The sequence below is a fragment of the Carcharodon carcharias genome, chromosome 16, assembly GCF_017639515.1.
Source record: "Carcharodon carcharias isolate sCarCar2 chromosome 16, sCarCar2.pri, whole genome shotgun sequence".
Classification (NCBI taxonomy): domain Eukaryota; kingdom Metazoa; phylum Chordata; class Chondrichthyes; order Lamniformes; family Lamnidae; genus Carcharodon; species Carcharodon carcharias.
This window is the reverse complement of record NC_054482.1, coordinates 107121444-107137617: the sequence shown is the minus strand read 5'-3', so window position 1 is coordinate 107137617 and position 16174 is coordinate 107121444. Positions and strand designations below refer to the sequence as shown.

The 16174-nt window shown below is 42.2% G+C and overlaps 1 protein-coding gene across 6 annotated transcripts in view; it reads right to left on the bottom strand.

Moving 5' to 3' along the window:
- LOC121289114 (protein BCAP-like) overlaps nucleotides 1–16174 on the bottom strand; it is a 64936-nt gene that overhangs the window by 14430 nt on the left and 34332 nt on the right. For 5 of the 6 annotated variants that reach the window (XR_005945490.1, XM_041208161.1, XM_041208164.1 and 2 more), the window contains 5 exons: nucleotides 12977–13162; nucleotides 12471–12580; nucleotides 7938–8073; nucleotides 4230–4340; nucleotides 203–303 (listed from right to left, as the gene is read on the bottom strand). Coding sequence is in view for 5 of the 6 variants with exons in the window: in XM_041208161.1 (XP_041064095.1) it covers nucleotides 203–303; nucleotides 4230–4340; nucleotides 7938–8073; nucleotides 12471–12580; nucleotides 12977–13162 (644 nt within the window). In the remaining variant the exon portion in view is untranslated. The remainder of the gene's footprint in view (nucleotides 1–202; nucleotides 304–4229; nucleotides 4341–7937; nucleotides 8074–12470; nucleotides 12581–12976; nucleotides 13163–16174) is intronic. The other variant, XM_041208165.1, reaches the window with a different exon arrangement.

The window sequence follows — 16174 nt, the reverse complement described above, 5'->3', positions numbered from 1 at the left end:
TTTTGTATCATCCACAAACTCAATAACTTTAGTTCAATCTACTCACTCCAGAGTCACATGGGACATGTATACACACTGCCAGAGTATGGGCTGCAGCAAAGACAGCATTGATGATCAACACTATACGGGTACTGGAAACGAACTGCTAGATGACAAGCTAACAAAAACAAACAAAATTATCTGAATAATTATAATTAGTTACCGAGAAAGAGCTTCTAACGCCGTCTGTAATTTTTGTTTCTCCTCATGCAAAGATTCCACTTTTTCGGAAGAGGATTTCAATTGGAAGCTCTGGTCGCCAGCCTGGAACATTAATTATTAACCAATTATAGCACTTGTACAAAATCTATGTTGGTGGAGTACGCTAGCTACTGTCAACATGACCAGTAAATGAAGGGGATCTACAAGATAGTAAATGACATTCATAATCAAGGCCAACCAAGGACTAATACAGCAAAAATGATCAGAAGTGGAAAGCTGAGTATTATACCGCTGCACAAGGGAAACAGCAATACAGTGTGAAAGGATTCAAAAGAATCGGTGTACCTTGAAAAGTCCAAGGATTATTAGAAATCCATACACAGTGCTTAGCATATTGGTTTCAGAACTTTGCAGACTGCTAAAATTACAATACACAGCAACATGGAAAAGTGCCTTCTCCAAGCTTCCAAAGAGATTCTCATATATAAGGTTGTAGATAGGAAAGGCTGGGCACAGGACGCACCAGAGGTGCATTCAACTGGTCACCACGTGCTAATACCAAACTCTCACAGTTAATGGTGTTTGTCTTAACATCCCTGCACCGTCACCTGCATCTCAATCAATGGTTTTTTAATATAGATTGAATAACCTCTTGTGACACAAGAGCTTTTCCTCATATTCATTTATATCCTACTTTGAGCAGCTCAGCAAAGACTTCCAATTCCTTCAAGTGCAGTTCCGCTTGATTTTTCATTCGCAACACGATAGTAACTCAGTGGGAGGAGGGGAAGGAATGGATAGAAGGCAAAAAGTAGATGAAAAATAACCAGTTAAACTGGTGAAACTCTGCTGGCAACTCTAATTGGGTCACCACTATGCAACCCTTCATAGGGTACTGCTGAAATATTATTGTCCATCGAAGAAGCAGACATTAGTGAATGCTAATACCAAATCCTAAGAAAAAGAGTCATTATTTCCTGTTGCTTTCTGGAGACATTATTATGTGGCTCCCAAGAGGAGTCAGGATTTACAAGGAGCTCCTAGTCTACAAGTATCTGGAGACCAATAAATCATTCTCTCTTGCAGGCTTCTGAATCTTTGGATGCTCTGTCGATGAGTATATTCAAGACTGAAAACAATAGATTTTGAACATAAGATAATCGAAGGATATGGAATTAGGGCAGGAAAGTGGAGTTGATGTAGATGTGCTGCCATGACCTTACTGAATGGTGCAGCAGGCTCAAAGGGCCATCTACACCATCTCCTATAACGTTCGCATGTCTCTAGTAGAGGTATAGCATTGTTGTTTTAATTGTTATTTTTAAACGGACAAACTACAGGCAACATTAGCAACTGGCCTTTAATTGATGTCAGGATGTGCCTATACTGAGCATTTCCCCATAGTGAATTTTTAAGAAAGATCAAACTGTGCCTCAGAACTCACTACTTTAAAAAGGGACAGGTTAGCTTTTACACAGTTTCCCTTTAAGAAAGGGCTATCAGGATGTTAAGAACCTCCTCTCTATTAATTTTTTTAATTTTTTTTGGAAAGTGGGTGTCACTGGAAAGGCCAGCATGTGTTGTCCATCCCCAATTGTACTTGACCTGAGTGGCTTGTTCGGCCCCTTCAGAGTCAGTTAGGAATCAACCACAATACAGCGATTCTGGAGTCACATGTAGACCAGAGCAGGTAAATACGGCAGGTTTCCTTTCATAAAGGACAATAGTGATCCAGGTGGGTTTTTAACGACAATTGATGATAATTTCATGGTCACCATTACCAAGACTGGCTTTCAATTTCAGATTTTATTAATTGAATTTGGATTCTACCAGCTGGCATGGTGGGATTTGAACCCATGCCCGCAGCACATTAGCCCAAGCCTCTGGATTACGAATACCATTGTAGTTACAAAACAATGAATCCTTTGACTCATTGAATCAAAGAATCAATTGTTGTTAAGATTTCTTAAAAACAAAAACATGAAATATTATATTATTTGTTTCTTAAACTTAAAGCCTTACCCCATTAATTTACTGACTTTGCAACACTAAGTTCACAAAAATAAAGAAAATAAATACTGGTTCCTGCACAAATCAACAAAGAGAGCCATCAATTAGTCACACCCTCCTGCTCTTTCCCCATATCGCTGCAAATATGTTTTATTTTTAAGTAGCGATTTAATTCCATTTTGCAAATAACCCTCAGGCAGATCATAAGAACTTGCTGAGTAATACTTATACAAGTTATTTTGTTGACTATGCCACTTAGTGAAATGTTATTTAGGATCACTTAAAACACCGTATTCAAGAAGTATCTTATAGCCCACCAGGTTATAAGGGAAAGGTCACCAATACAATGCCTTCGTTATTAAATTAAAAATAACAAAATGCCGCAGAAGAAACAGTTGATGAATATGCCTTCTCTGTTTCTTTACCTCTCATATATCTTAACTGGTTATCTTCTCCTGCAATTTTTCCGAGACTAGCCTTCAGCTCCTCAGCTGCTGTCTGCAATAACTGGAACTATTCTTAGGAGTGACAGATTTAATTGTGCAGTAGTCTCCTCAACATAAGAACACTGAGTGACAACTGCAACTTTCAAACAATACATTTCTTTCATGCTACAGTTCCAGGCAGAATAATTCTGCTCGTTTACCAGAACGAATATGAGCAATTTCGAGAAAGTGGAGACCCTAAGGGACACAATTTACATCCTGTGATGTACTAACTTAATTTTCCATAAGTAATAAGTTGTACATTTCCCCCCATTCCTTAACTTTAACAGAAGCAGCAGAAAGCAGTGTTCCCCATTCAAATCTGCCTTTTCACTCCAATTATCTACAAACTACTTCTAAAGTAACTGCGCTATATAATTATTCTCTTCCATTGTGACTTTTTTCTTTAACCAACTGCATATCACATCCCACAGACGTTAGTTTAAAAGCAGCCATGGCTTCTTTTCTTTGAAAAAGATGCACATTTGCTGCCACACAGTGGCATCATAGCTAACACAACCGTTAATCAGGTAAAACAATGGTCGAATGTAATATAGAGGTTCCTACATAAAGCATCAATCATGTGGGTTCAAAAGACATCTCTTTTGTAGGAGATTGAGATTTTCATTCTGGATTCTATCCAGCATTATCATCTTTGAGTGCAATTGACCAATCAGTGAAATCTGTTTTGCTGGTGATGCAATATAGATTCACATCTACCAGAGGCTGGATTGAAAATCGAAATTCATATCTTTGGAAATTTTTTCTCCCCTCCCTGTAGTTTCTCACCTCTTATTCCCTCCTGTTCTGAAGGTGGGGATTGATGTTGAGCCATTCTTGTGACCTTACCATTATTAAAAGATCCAGGGTAACACCTTACAGACCTCAAAAGGTAGACAAGATAAAAGCAACCTTCATTCAATTCAACTGGATATCCAAATCGAGTCCTTGAGTTGCACTGCTTTTACAAATGTCATCTTCTTGGGGTTCACGAATTGCAAACCAAGATATCATCTGAAACCTAAGAGTCTGGACAGTGTCCCAAACACATTGCTACTTTCACCAACCAGGACAAAGCAGGCCATTTGATTGGCACCCCGTCCACAAACGTTTGTACCCTCCACCACAGTAGCAGCAGTGTGCACCATCTACAAGATGCACTGCAAGAACCCACCAAGCCTCCTTAGGCAGCACCTTCCAAACTTACGACCACTACCATCTATAAGGACAAGGGCAGCAGACACATGGGAACACCACCATCTGAAGGTTCCCCTCCAAGCCACACACCATCCTGACTTGGAAATATATCTCCGTTCCTTCACTGTCACTGGGTCAGACTCTTGGAACGCCCTCCCTAACAGCACTGTGGATGTACCTACACCACATGGACTGCAGCGGGTCAAGAAGTCAGCTGACTGCCACCTCCTCAAGGGCAAATAGAGATGAAAAATAAATGCTGGCCTAGCCAGCGATTGCCCATACCCATGAACAAATTAAAAAACCACTTAAGAAAGCTTACGAAATTTTCATTACCTGAGTTTCATATTGTAGAACAACTTCCTTCTGTTGTTTGCCTTCGGCTTTTAGCTGCTCAATTTCTGCTGTTGCCGTTGACGCCTTTTCTTCCAAAGCTGTTAATGAAACCTGTGAACAGCAATACACTGTCTCCATCATTCAATTTATGGCCAGTACAACAGGACACACATTCAGTTGCCATTTGCTGAACGATCGAGTGCCTCATGAGGCTCAACAGCTAGATATCACACAGCACAAGCCAGCCACCTTGCAAAGTGGGATAATAATAGTATAAATGACTAATCAGCCTGTTTCCTCCTCATCATCATTATCCAGTGATCCTTATTGGAATACTTATGCAAGTATCTGATGCTTTACATGATTTAGTAATATGCCAACACTCACCAAAACAAGAGTTCACACAAAATGACAACCTAGCTTTGATTCTGCAATTCTCCAATGCCCATATGCCAAACCAATCCCAGCAAGGAATGTGGCTTTCAGGATTAGGTAAATATGCTTCAGAGTGGGACTCATTCAAGAAGGAAATAGGGAGTGCACAGGGGCAACATATTCCAGTAAAGACAAAGGGTCGGAGCAACAAATCCAGGGAACCCTGGATGTCGAGGGATATACAGGGTTAGACAAAGAGAAAAAGCTTATGGCTTATGGCAGAAACCAAGGGCTCAAACAGCGGAAACCCTAGAGGAATATAAAACGTGTAGGGGGGGGGGGGGGAAACTTAAAAAGGAAATTAGGAGAGTAAAAAGGGGGCGTGAAAAAACATTGGCAGGTAAAATAAAGGAAAATCTAAAGTTATTTTACAAGTACGTTAAGAGTAAGAGGATAACTAGGGAAAGAGTTACGCCCATTAAGGACCATAGTGGTAATTTGTGTGTGGAGCCAGAAGACGTAGGTAGGGTTGTAAATGAATACTTTGTATCGGTGTTCACAAGTGAGAAGGACAACATGGGTATGGAAATCAGGCAGAAGGACTGTGATATAAGAAATTAATATAGAAAGGGAGGAGGTTCTAAGTGGTCGGGCAGGCTTAAAAGTAGATAAATCTCCAAGCTCAGATGATGTATCCTAGGCTGTTGAGTGAGGCAAGGGAGGAGATAGCAGGGGTGCTGGCAATAATTTTCAATACCTTTCTGGCCACAGGAGAGGTGCCAGAGGACTGGAGGACAGCCAATGTGGCACCGTTATACAAGAAGGGATAAACCAGGGAACTACAGGCCAGTCAATCTAACCTCAGTGGTGGGGAAACTATTGGAAGCAATTCTGAGGGACAGAATTAATTTACACTTGGAGAGGCAGGGATTAATCAAGCACAGTCAGCATGGTTTTGTTAAGCGGAGGTAATTTCTGACCAATTTGATTGAATTTTTCGAAGAGGTGACCAGGTATGTGGATGAGGGCAATGCATTTGATGTAGTCTACTTGGACTTCAGCAAGGCTTTTGAAAAGGTCCCACATGGGAGATTGATAACGAAGATAAGAGCCCATGGGATCCAAGGCAATTTGGCAAATTAGATCCAGAATTGGCTGAGTGGCAGGAAGCAGAGGGTGATGGTCAAGGGTTGTTTTTGTGACTGGATGCCTGTGTCTAGTGGGGTTCCACAGGGATCGGTGTTGGGTTCCTTGCTGTTTGTGGTATATATAAACGATTTAAACTTGAATGTAGGAGTTGATCAGTAAATTCGTGGATGACATGAAAATTGGTGGGGTGGTAAATAGTGAGGAGGATAGCCTTAGATTACAGGAGGATATAGACGGGCTGGTCAGATGGGATGATCAGTGGCAAATGGAATTTAATCTGGATAAGTGTGAGGTGATGCACTTGGGTAGGACAAACAAGGCACGGGAATGCATGATGAATGGCAGGACCCTGGGAAGTACAGAGGATCAGAGGAACCTTGGTGTGCATGTCCACCGGTTCCTTAAGGTAGCGGGACAGGTAGATAAGGTGGTTAAGAAGGCATAGGATACTTGCCTTTATTAGCCGAGGCATAGAATATAAGAGCAGGGAGATTGTACTGGAACTGTATAAAATGCTGGTTAGGCCACAGCTTGACAATTGCGTGCAATTCTGGAATCTGCATTATAGGAAGGATGTGATTGCACTAGAGAGAGTGCAGAGGAGGTTTACCAGGATGTTTTCTGGGCTGGAGAGTTTTAGTTATGAGGAGAGATTGGATAGACTGGGGTTATTTTCCCTGGAGGAGAGGAGATTGAGGGGGGATATGATTGAGGTGTATGAAATTATGAGGGGCATAGATAGGGAACATAGGAAGGAACTTCTCCCCTTGTTGGAGGGATCAATAACCAGGGGGCATAGAGTTAAGGTAAGGGGCAGGAGGTTTAGAGGGGGTGTGAGGAAGAACTTTTTCATCCAGAAGGTGGTGGGAGTCTGGAACTCACTGCCTGAAAGGGTGGTAGAGGCAGAAACCCTCCTAACATTTGAGAAGCATTTGGATGTGCACTTGCGATGCCATGGCATACAAGACTATGGACCTAGTGCTGGAAAATGGGATTAGAATAGTTAGGTACTTGTTTGACCGGCGCAGACTCGATGGGCCGAAGGGCCTTTTTCTGTGCTGTAGACCTCTATGACTTTATAAAGCAGGAGGGCTGAACAAAAATTATTCCATCAATGAATAGAAGTGAAATTAAGTTATATGGGCCCACTTCACTCAGGAAACAAAATTTTCTTTCGACAACCTTCCATGTAGCTTTCCGTTTATATAAAGTTCATTTTATTAAAATTTTAAATGAAAACTCCTTTGCCATTGTTGGTCTATTTCTACGGATTGAGTTCTTGTTTCTTCCCATTCCTCCTGGTGCTCAGGGGGTCAAGGTCAGAAGTGGAGCTCTAAGCTCTCTCCCAGCTTTCTCCGTCTGCCTCCAAATGTTTTGCTCCATTGTGAGGCAACGCCCAAGTCCTCACTTCGTCTCACATTATTTTAAACCCTATTTCTTTCCTTCCACTCAAGAGAGACGCGTCTCAATTTGGTCTACTTCTGGCTTGGCTTTTATACCACTTTCCATTTATTTTCCCCAACTGTGAACTTCGAAATAGAGTCTGGAATTCAGTTAGAGCTCTGAGATTTATTTTTCATCAGCTGATAATCTGAAACAGACACATTACCCAAACTTGTGCACTCTAAGTGAGGAATTATCAGAGTAGCTATGTGCCACGGAAAGAGTTTTTCCAAAATGATGTTATGGAGATTGCATCATTCTGGCTGGTAGGCAGGTTGAAGGGACAATGGTGTCTGATTAATAATTCACATAATGTTAACATGTATTCTCCACAGGTGTTGACTGACCTACAGAGCGTTTCTAAGATTTGAAGTTCTGGAATCTGCTCGATTCTAGTCTCATATGTGCAATTCAAAAGAGGAAAACATCACAAAAAGGCAGAAGGTCTCTTGGAAGCATGGAACACCTGGCATGAATCTCAGAAATATGAAGTTTTACAGGGAGTCTGGAGAGAGACACAGGTCTAGGAAAGGGAGATCAAATGTTGAACATATGGGGCAGAAGTTCTCAAAGAAGCAGTAGGCACTGCGAGAGATCTCAGAAACTTGCAATGGTGCATAAGCATCAAGAAGGTGACAACAATTTGCATTTACATAGCAATTCAAGGCAATTAAACAACAATGGAATTTCGAATGGTTGATGACTCCGACAGATAGTAGAAGTTTAAGCACAGTACTCAACCTTTAATTGTGCATTCTCCAGTCTGAGATTAGAGTTTTCCAAGTTGCTGTTGTGTAACTTGCTGAGAAGGTCATGGCTTGTTGATCTGCTCCTTTCTGCAGAGCTCTGAAGCTGCTCCTTTAGGTCAGCCACCCTACTGTTTGTGGAAATGGTTAGATGCGTTAGCCCAGTGTCGATCTTTTAAGATTAAGATTTGCAATATAACCCATGAGATGAGCATCCCTTTGGAAGAAGATTTTTTTTTAAAAAAAACATACACAGCTCTTGTTTTATGTTTACAATTTGAAGCAATATAGTATACCGGTAATGCAGCCGACTGGTATTATGAGCCGCAAATATTTCCTGTGTTGACTTGATCGTAATTTTTCTTTTTATATTTGCCTCTCAGAATGGAAGTTAATGTACTTTCTCCACCTTTGGTACAGTCATCAGTTTTTAAATATTCTTTCATAGGATGTGGGCATCGCTGGCCAGGCCAGCATTTGTTGCCCATCCCTAAGTGCCTTTGAGAAAGTGATGGTGAGCCGCCTTCTTGAGCCGCTGCAGTGCCTATGGTATACCCACGTTGCTATTAGGCAGGGAGTTCCAGGATTTTAACCCAGCAACAGCAAAGAAATGGCAACATATTTTCAAGTCAGGATGGTGTGTGGCTTGGAGGGGAATTTGAAAGTGGTGTTCCCATGCATCTGCTGCCCTCGTCCTTCTAGGTGACAGAGATCGTGGGTTTTGAAGGTGCTGTCGAAGGAGCCTTGGTGAGTTGCTGCAGTGCATCTTGTAGATGGTACACGCTGCTGCCACTGTGTCAGTGGTGGAGGGAGTGAATGTTTAAGGTGGTGAATGGGATGCCAATCAACTGGGCTGCTTTGTCCTGTTTTCTGTTCAGTTAAGAAATAGTATTGTTGACCCTACTAGTTTTTGCTTCCCTGACCTGGCCAGTGGCCTGGATGAAAACTGATGTGGCTTAGCCATAGGTTTTAAACGTGTTCAGCCTTCTCACTGATATCATGGCAGGGGTGGCTTTGAGATCTTCTCTGGATTTTCCATCATATTGTCAGTGGGTGGAAAATCAAGAGCACTGGGGCTGGTTTTCCCATCTCCCTCTCCAATGCAGGACCTAAGTACACTTTTCATATCCACTGCATACTAAATGTTTTGTTTTGGGAGGGTTGTAACACTCTGGAACTGATTGGGGCATCAAATGAATGCCCCTTTCAAAAGACGGTGACTAAAAAACCTAGGTTTTTTTCCCAAAAAATAAGGTAAATGAAGAGTGTACAGAGAGCTCTGATAAGAGTAGATAGGGAGGAACTGTCTCCACTGGCAGGAGGTCAGTAACCTGGGGACATAGATTGCAGACAATTAGCAAGAAAATCAGGAGGGAGATGAGGGAACCATCTTTTTAAACCAGTAGGTTATGATGATCTGGGACATATTGTCTAAAAAGGTGGTGGAAGCCCTTTCATCAGTAACTTTCAAAAGGGAATCGGATATATGCATGAAAAGGAAAAATTTTCAGGGTGATGGGGAAAGAGGGAAGGAGTGAACACAGTTTGACTAGCTCTTAGAAAGAGCCAGCACACACGCAATGAGCTGAATGGCCTATTTTTAAAAATATTCGTTCTCGGGATGTGAGCATCGCTGGCAAGGTCAATATTTGTTGCCCATCCCTAATTGCCCTTTAGGTGGTGGTGGTGGTGAGCCGCTTTCTTGAACCATTGCAGGTACACCCACACAGTGCTGTTAGCGAGGGAGTTCCAGGATTTTGATCCAGCGACAGTGATAGTTACAAGTCAGGACGGTGTGACTTGATGGGGAACTTGCAGCCGTTGGGTGTTCCCATGGGTCTGCTCCCCTTTCACCTGCCATATGATTCTAATGAAAGGAATGACAATTATATGAATTATATTCTTGAGTATTGATGAAAAAAGACATGTCTAACAGTGCCCATTTGAAACACATCCGCATCAAAAACTTACTTAAGCGGAAGCAGATTGGAAACGCAAGTAATGACACCACTAAACACGTAACAAATCTCTCTGACCATGTACTCTCAGAAAATGAGCAGTTTGTTCTTGTACATGGTTTCAATTTTGATGCACCTTCATCCCAAACGGGAAGAGGTATTTGCTGAGTTTGAACTCCTCTACTCCCAACTATCCCACCACAAGCCGGTGTCCACTGAAGACGCCAAATCCTTGAAAGTGTGCCTAGTTGATCTAGCGCACGTATGTTGCGGGATTCCGAACAAACTGTCTGATTTTCACATGCACTGCGAATGCCTTACAGTGTTGCGAGGCTTTAAGACCAACCCGGACACACACATCAATAAACCTGGCAAAGGGACGGGAATAGTCATCCTTAACAAGCATGACTATCAACAAAACGCACGTCATTCTTAATGGCCGGTCCAAATTTGCATCCATTGGACCTGCCGCTCAACATGATGACCGGACAGCCTTGCTTGAAAGTATGCTAAAAAAAAAAATGCTTGCTGGACTTTTGTAAGAGCGATGAGCTACCACATGATATATATGACAGGGCTCAGCCTCATGGTTCACTACATCTGCGTATGTATGGGCTGCCCAAGACACACAAAGGTGATGTCCCTTTATGTGTGCTCTTATCTATGACTGGTTCTGCACAATATGAATTGGCCAACTCTGGGCAAATTGTTATAACCAGTTTTGAACAAGTTTTGCACATACACTGTGAAGGACTCCTTCACATTTGCGAAGGCCATACAGGACTTACATATCAATAGCAATGCTGTGTCCATGTGCTCATTTGACATTGCTAGCCTGTTTACCAATGTCCCACTTAAGGAAGCATAGATAGTTGCGCTGCAACACTATATCATGGCAATCTAGACCCACCGCCATTGCATGAATCAGTATTCATTGAGCTTATGAACTCAGCAACTCGCACAGTTGAGTTCAGTTTAACAACATCATGTATGCTCAAATAGATGGCATTGCCATGGGATTCCCTTTAAGCCCAGTTCTTGCAAAATCTTTGCTGTGTTCCATGAGAAATGTCTCTTCGATGGAATGACGCCCAACCTCCTACCCCTCGCATATTTCCCGTTAGTTCTGTGTGGATGATACGTTTGCTATATTTAAATCTGAAACTGCATATAACAATTTTCTTACATGTCTTAATGGGCTCCATCCTGCACTCAAATTCACCTATGAAATGGAGTAGTTAAATGAATTCCCCTTCCCTGACGTACTAGTCGAGAAATCTGCCAGGGGATTCTCTACCATGGTCTCCCGCAAGCCTACATTCAGTGGTCAATATACACAGATCCACACGCTATAAGATTGGTCTTATCAGCAACCTTGTAAATAGGGCCCAAGCCATTTGCTCACCATGCAAGCTTGATGCTGAAATAGGGTGTTTCAAAGGCATCCTGCAGGATTATGGCTACGGTGATCAGATCATTTTGTGCTTTATATCATGCAAACTCATGAACGGGCCCAAGTCCATCACTTTCAGTCCTGAAAAGTGCCCAGTCTACATCAGGTTACCCTGGAAGGGCAAGGTATCTCAAAAGTTTGAGCAAAAGGTGAAGCTAGTTGTTTCATGTTGCCACTATGCAGTAGCAACATGAGAGATATTCGCCACTAACAGGATGCTACCATCAAAGCAAAAAGACACTCTGCCTATCACACAAATGAGGCATGTAGTATATGACTTTCAGTGCCAGAGTGATGCTAGGTATGTAGCCATGTATCCCAAAGACTGGCAGATCATATCAAATAGCATGTCCCAGCCGCTGTTCACAACAAGCAGAGTAGAGGCCATATCCAACCAGCCCGTTGCAAAACTCAAAACAGTGTATAACATTAGATGCAGTTCTGCGATTGGACAACATTTACTAAATAATCCTCAGTGTGCTAAAAATTACACTGACAATCAATTTAAGATTGTCAGTTGAGCTTGCGGTGTGGTGCATGTGTGTGTACTGGAAGCTACATATGTTACTGCACAGGGCCCACTCTTTGCAGACAGAAAGAACGTATACACACATTGCGCCTGTTTCAGCTAAACAAAATAAGCGACAGCCATTCGCTGACTCATTCCTCAGGGCAATGCCCTGACCAATCAGAGTTAAGCTGCCTCATTTAAATTTCAAACAATGCTTGGCAGTTAACTGTCAGTGTACCAGTGATGGTGATTTTCCATGGCAACACCAATTACCAACCAATCAGCACTCTCTTCACATATAGTATAAATTGTCGTTTTCCCCTTATATTGGTATTCTTGTAAATGCCCTGATGAGTGCAAGATGAAAAGTTTAGACATGTCTCTTTTTAACAATTCTCAAGTTCTGTACAACCAAACGACCAATTATACTCTTGCACATTTTCACAGGTGGGTGACCTAGCTTATCTATGCTTTGTAGACAATAAAGCACAAAAAAAATCCGAGTATAATTAATTCCTTACGGAAAGGTGAAAGATAGTAGTGCAAAGACTGAATTTATCACAATTCATCACATTTACTAAACTCTAACAAATCAGCTCTACTCACTTGGAAAGAGAAATAATTTCAGTTTCCAGTTGGGCTTTTTCCTCAACAGCCAAATCATGTTGCTTCTTCCAGCTGTCAACGGTCAGACGGGTTTCTGATAGCTTCAGATCCTGAAAATGTTTCACAGCATACAAAAGGAAGCCGAGTCATTTTGTCAGGACACTAACAGTGATGAGAAGGCACCAAGGTTTGATCCTCAGTATGTGCTGAGCTTCCAGGCTTATGGTAGGGCAGCTGTTGTGGTGCTGCAGGTGCTTAATGCCCCTGAGCTGGAGATGGTGGGGGGCGGTGTTCAAGATTGCAACTCAAAGGCCAATTAGTTTTAGCAACCCCTCGCCAGCTAAAATTCTAATTCAGAACAGGCTGGCGATCAAACCAAAGTCCCTTTTGAACTATGTGGTGCAGACACTCGGTTGAGATGCTGACAGAACACAAAGATTTTCACCTTTTCAACATTTAAAAAGGACCAAAGAAATGCTTTTCCAGAAATTGTCAGTTCAAGATACCTTATCTTTGATCTGGGAGTTAAGGTTTTCCATAGCAGCCTCAAATCTCTCCGCTCTCCTTTTCTGAGCTCGTGCTGCCTTCTTCAGAACCTCTTTGTCTACCTCAGCCTTTCCTTTCAGAGCTGGTAACTGTGACCTAAGGTGCGCGATTTGCAACTTTTGATCGATTACAGTCTTCTCAAATTTCTGAAAATGTCAAAAGATAGGTTGACCTTTTGCCCAATATCCACAAGGTGTCCTCAGGCTCACGCAAATCAAAAACAAGTTGCGGGGGGGGTGGGGGGGTGCATTTTACAGAAGCAGGATTTTAAGTACCCGCCAAAGTCAATGGGGTTTAGAAGACCTCGCCACACCTTACAGCCCCCGTCCCACTGCAACAGGGCCATAAAATTCCAGCCATAAAAGGGAGCGGCTAGCTATCAAAATAGTTGGACCAAATTAAAAGCATGGCAGAAGAATAAGTAACATAAAAGGTTTTATAATAAATATGTCCCATAGTTTCTGATAAGAATCAATGAAAGGCTGAGTTATTGCAGCTGCAATAGCTATAGGTGTAATAAACAAGAAACTTAACTCTACCTATTGTGACCGAATTAATTAGTTTTGTATATGTTTTAAAATACTATACATGCAAGTAATGGTGGCTGCCTATTGCATTCCTAATTTTAATCGTTCCAGCTCTGGTGGTTGTGCCTTCAACGGCCAAGGCCCCGAGATGTGGAATTACTTCCCTAAACCTCTCCCTCTCTTTCCTCCGTTAAGAAGCCCCTTATAACCTACTACTGCAACCAAGTTTTTGGTCATCCATCCTGTCTTATGCGACTTTTGAGTAATATTTTGCTTTACAATGCTCCTGTGAAACACTTTGCGAGGTTTTATTATGTTAAAGACGCTGTATAAATACAAGTGGTTGTCCTATATACATCATCTATGGCATCACAGGGCAGTGCCTCCCTAGCTTTCAACCAGCTTAGTTCTAATTGCAAAGGTCTGTCACCTTGTCCTAGACTTGCCCAAGAGAAAAATGAGTTAATTTCTATCCTACCCACTCAGTCAATCTCACTGTAAACCAGTCTCTCATCATAAGTAATTCCCTTCATCTCAGCTAGAGCCCTGGTGAATGATCCAGTATTGTTTGACCATCTGCTCTTCCAGATGTTAATAAAGCACATTATATGAGAAAGGTGAAAACACAAATGAAATGAAACAGTAATTTGTATCTGTATGCATTTTATTGCTTTTGTAATATACTCATTCAAGCATTGTTCAGTTTCATAAAAGCCCCTCAGGTAATTAAGACAAAAGATTAAATATTATAATATGTCTGTGTTTATATTTAGTGTGAGATTCCTAGCTTGTCCAATTAGCGCAGGATCAAAGATTGTTTCAGTAACCTAAATTAATATAGCTATTCTCACCAGGGAGAAAATTTATTGTCAGGCAATGATGTCTAAACTACATATATTACAAACACAAATCAAAAACAGTTTGCAGCTGAATCATAATTTCAAAGCACAGCCCATGTCTATCCCATCCTGATGGTTTGCTATCCTGGTCTGAATCATACTTTCATAGTTTGTACCAGGCTTGACATTTCTAATTTTCAACTGAACCTGGTCGGAGGTCACAAATTCAGTTGAAAGGTTTCTGAAGTGCCACTTGTGGTGAATGTCACAGCACCATACAAACTATCTGTTCTAACGGAAAGAACTGGCTGCCTACCAGGAGCTTCGGAATGCATGTTAAGTATCTCCTGAATGACAGTTGCTATGTAAATCTTGCACTCTGGTTCACACTGTACAGGACAAGCAAAGGACGCTCGACCTCTTCAGCACCTCAGATAAGAACTTAAACATCACCAAGACAAAGGTCCTTCACCAACCTTCCCCCAGGCCAGTTGAACATCCACATAGATGGGGTGGCTCTGGAGTATGTGCAGAACTTCCTTTACCTGAGCAGCCGCTTCTCCCAAAGGATTACCATCGATGAGGAAGTCCAACACTGAGTCAACTGTACCAGCGCTGCCTTCTTCAAGCTGCGCCAACGTGGCTTTGACAAAAGGGACCTTTGCAAGTCAAAGGTTCTGGTTTATAAGGCCGTTGTGTTGACCACCTTCTTTTACTGCTGCTAAATGTGGACTGTCTACTGACGCCACATTAAGATCCTTGAGAGCTTCCATCAGCAGTGCTTGTGTTGAATCCTGGGGATCAAATGGGAAGACCACCGGACTAACGCAAACGTCCTCCATGAATCTGCATCTATCAGCATTGAAACCCTGCTTCTGCAGCAAGAGCCAACTCCGATAGACGGGCCATTGTGTCACGATGCCCGTAAAACCAGCTCCCTTGGCAGGTTCTCTTCTCACAGCTCTCCTGTTGGCCAACGCTCAAAGGGCGGCCAAAGGAAAAGAAGAAAGGATATGCTCAAGGTCACCCTAAAGCACAGAGGCATTAGCACCACTGACTGGCAGGAGAATGCTGCTGATTGTTCAGCATGGCATCACCTGTTCCATCAAGGCACATGCCACTTTGAGGCTCAGCGAGGCGGAACAACAGCGGCAGAGGAAGGAGAAGCAGCCAACCCGGGGCTGCAATTTACACGCCCCTGTGCAACAACATGCCCCCACTACGGAAGAACATGTGGATCCAGAATTGGGGTCCTCAGTCACCTGACGTCTCACCAAGCCTGACGGACATCATCCTTAATTCCAAGGGACTGCCAACGAAATCTTGCACTGGCAAATAATAGGGAATCAGGAAAAGAAATTCTGGGAGAAATTTTCTCCCTGTCTTTACTTGCGTGAAATTTTAGTCCTTAGAATTGAAGCAACCTGCACATTAAAGACATCAATGTACAAGTGCCTTGAATCAAGAACGATTAATTTGTCCAGTTTGCGATGAAAGGTATAATTATTCACATCAACAAAGCACATATATACAGCACCTTTAACATAGTAAAAACATCCCAGAGAGCTAGCAACTCTATGTTGCACAGTTCAATTCCCTGTGTACATTGACTAGTGCCAAATTCATGTGCTAGGTCATGCCATAGCCAACATCAGAATTGCAGATATACTGCAAGGGTAGTGAATGAGACTGTTTACTGGTCACATAGGAAGAAGGTATGGAGACTTTTCCCAAATACAGATCACCTGGGTTGTTGACAGAATTGCATTAACTACCCCAGAGTGTTTTTGAA